The 3167-nt window shown below is 39.4% G+C and overlaps 1 protein-coding gene across 1 annotated transcript; it reads right to left on the reverse strand.

Annotated features, from left to right (window-relative positions):
* Nucleotides 1-236: 236 nt before the first annotated feature.
* LOC133795306 (uncharacterized) lies at nt 237-1814 on the reverse strand. Its single transcript, XM_062232762.1, has 4 exons — nt 1484-1814; nt 1248-1389; nt 984-1100; nt 237-900 (listed from the first exon to the last, which is right to left on the reverse strand). The coding sequence occupies exons 1-4, from the start codon at nt 1812-1814 to the stop codon at nt 237-239; spliced, it is 1254 nt and encodes a 417-aa protein (XP_062088746.1).
* Nucleotides 1815-3167: the final 1353 nt, after the last annotated feature.

Below are 3167 nucleotides of genomic sequence, written 5' to 3' on the forward strand. Positions count from 1 at the left end.
GATGTTAGAACATTTATTTTGATTTCAATGACACACAATAATATATTTCTCCTTAGTATTGTCTATAAAAAATGTCGTTTCAAGTAACAAAGTCCATTAATACACAAATATAAAGAGTAACAATGTCCATTAATACACAAATAAAAAGAGTAACAAAGTCCATCAATACACAAATGAAAAGAGTAACAAAGACCATTAGTACCCAAATAAAATTTTTTACATTGATGCCATAAATTTCAAACACAAACTTTACAAGTTGCCCTATTATGGCCTAGACCTCCCCAAGTGCTGCACTTGCGTTGTACAACACATTTCTCTCCATTGGAAGGATGGCGTTTCGTCTTAGGCCTACCTTGTTTCTTCTTTGGACGACCAACAGGGTTTTTCTGCGCAGGTGTTCTCACTTTTATTGTCATAATGTCATGTGGAACAATCCACTCTTCCTCGTTACCAGTAGGATATATAGATTTTGTGTAAGAGGACCTCCATGTCTCAATTTTATAGTAATCTGAACACAACGAATAAAAGTTCACCCCTCGCTTAAGAGATCCAGATAGTGCATGAGCACATGGGATACCAATAATTTGAAACACGCCACATGTGCATGTCTTATTCAGGAGGTCGACTTCACCATTCAGCTCGCCATCTAACACATGGAACTCATGCCTCCCTATTGCATAAGGAATCAAGAATCGAGCTTTCTCGGCCATATCCACCAAATTTTTCTCATAGGTCGGTGCAAGAGTTGTAATTGTCTTCTCGCTAGTTTCTCTCCTATCACAGAACCAGGACTGTAGTGTGAAGCGAATAAATTCCACGAATGTAGTTATCGGAAAGCTCCTAGCGTTCCGAGTCTTATTGTTGAAACTTTCAGCGTAATTTTTTGTCATTATATTATACCTAGTATCCAGGAAAACTAAAATTTAATAGTAACATACATTTAGAAGATTTCATAAATTAAAATACAATTCATAATGACATACCTATTTCTAGGAAAGTAAGCACGAAACCACTTATCAAAACCCATGCCTTCTAGGTATTGAGCAATGGCTGGGTCTTTTGATTTGATTTTTTCGAAGTTAGCGCGGAACTCGGATTTCCTAAAAGCATATGCCGCATTATACATCAACACATGACAATGATCAGTTTTGAATTTAGCAACCACATTCATACTAATGTGGTGGTAGCAAGCACCGTGATAGGCATCGAGGAAAATATTTTCCAAGGCATGTGTAATACTTGCATGCCTGTCAGATACAAACGCCAGGTCCTCGACTTCCCTAATTGCTTCCTTTAGCTTTGACATGAAATACTTCCAAGAATCATGATTCTCACTATCCACAATACCAAATGCAACTGGATATAGATGGTTATTTGCATCCAGCGCGACTGCACATAATATCTTCGCACCGTATTTTGTCTTTAAAAAAGTGCCGTCCACACATAACACAGGACGACATGTTCGAAACCCTCTTCTACTAACTTCGAGTGAGAAAAAGCAATATTTGAATCGATCTTCCTAGAAAACTTCTTACTTCAGTTGCATTCCTTGGCTGGGACCATCCTTTTACTGCTTCCACCTTAGCTGGATCCACCAAAATCCCACTTTTTGATACAACATGTCCCAAAAAGTTAATTTTATCGAGCCAAAATTCACACTTCTTGAATTTGGCATATAGTTGTTCATTTTTTAGAGTTTCCAGCGTACATCTTAGATGCTCCTCACGTTCTTTTTCTGACTTTGAGTATATAAGGATATCATCGATAAAAACAACGACAAATTTATCTAGGAAATCCTTAAATACTCTATTCATGAGATCCATGAAAGCTGCAGGAGCATTAGTTAGTCCAAATAGCATCACCAGGAATTCTTAATGTCCATAACGAGTTCGAAACGCCGTTTTGGGAATATCATGTTCCTTCACCTTGAGCTGGTGGTATCCCGAACGAAGGTCTATCTTTGAAAATACTGCCGCTCCTTGTACTTGGTCGAATAAATCATCAATCCTGGGTAGCGGGTACTTATTTTTAATCGTCACTTTGTTGAGCTCCCTATAATCAATGCACATTCTCATTGTACCATCCTTCATCTTCACGAATAGTACTGGAGCTCCCCACGGTGAAAGACTGGGTCTTATAAACTTCTTTTCCAAAAGTTCCTCCAGTTGAGTCTTTAGTTCCTTCAGTTCGGCAGGTGCCATGCGGTAAGGGGCCTTTGAAATCGGAGTTGTGCCAGGTAACAACTCGATCTCAAACTCAATTTCACGATCGTGAGGAATTCCAGGAAGATCTTCTGGAAATACTTCCATGAATTCGCGTACAATATGAACATCTTCAGGTCGCGCAAGCTTCTCTTTCGAGACGCCACAAATCATTGCTAGATATCCGGTGCATCCGTTTGCTAATAATTTCCTGGTCTTTGCTGCAGAAATCATTGGTAAAGGGGTTCGCTTCTCTTTCCCTTGAAAATGAACTTCTTCTTCTCCAACCGGTGCAAAAACGACTTCTTTCTTACTACAATCGATGCTAGCGTTATACGTTGTTAGGAAATCCATTCCTAAAATGACGTCATAGTCCTTCATGTCGATAATGGTCAGGTTAACATATAGTTCCCTGTCATTGATTGTAATTGGTATAGTCTTATACCAATGAGTTGAGTATAGCACTTTCCCGGAGGGCAGTGCTACACTAAAAATTGTATCCATCTCAACAGGTAATCCATTCAGTCTACCAACTAAATGCATTGATGCGAATGAGTGTGTAGCTCCAGAATCAACTAATACTGATGCAGGGATGTTATTGAAAAGGAGCTGACATGAGATTACTTTGGATGGACTTGCTTCCGCTTCTTCCCGAGTCAAGGCAAAGACTCTGGAATTTGTTTTCTTTTCTTCTCCTCCTTTATACTGTTCATTACGGTTGGAACATTCCCTTGCAAAGTGTCCCGGCTTCCCGCATATGTAGCAAGTGTTAGTACCAACCCGACATTCACCAGGATGATATCTGTTACATTTGGGGCATTGAGGAAATCCTGGCTTTTCTTGGGATTGCTCCTTTCCTCTCTTGTTGTTGTTGTTGAAACTCCACTGGTTAGGTCGCTTCTTGTCACTATTTCTCTGACTTGGACCACCTTTCATGAAATTATTATTTTGTCGATTTCGGAAGTT

The sequence above is a fragment of the Humulus lupulus genome, chromosome 8 (genome assembly GCF_963169125.1).
Source record: "Humulus lupulus chromosome 8, drHumLupu1.1, whole genome shotgun sequence".
In the NCBI taxonomy this organism is placed as follows: domain Eukaryota; kingdom Viridiplantae; phylum Streptophyta; class Magnoliopsida; order Rosales; family Cannabaceae; genus Humulus; species Humulus lupulus.

Coding starts and splice junctions, on each gene's coding strand:
- LOC133795306 (XM_062232762.1), bottom strand. CDS start 1,814: ATGAATAGAGTATTTAAGGATTTCCTAGATAAATTTGTCGTTGTTTTT. Junction 1,390..1,483: donor ATTGCTTTTTCTCACTCGAA/GTTAGTAGAAGA, acceptor TATTATGTGCAG/TCGCGCTGGATGCAAATAAC. Junction 901..983: donor GCTTACTTTCCTAGAAATAG/GTATGTCATTAT, acceptor CCTGGATACTAG/GTATAATATAATGACAAAAA.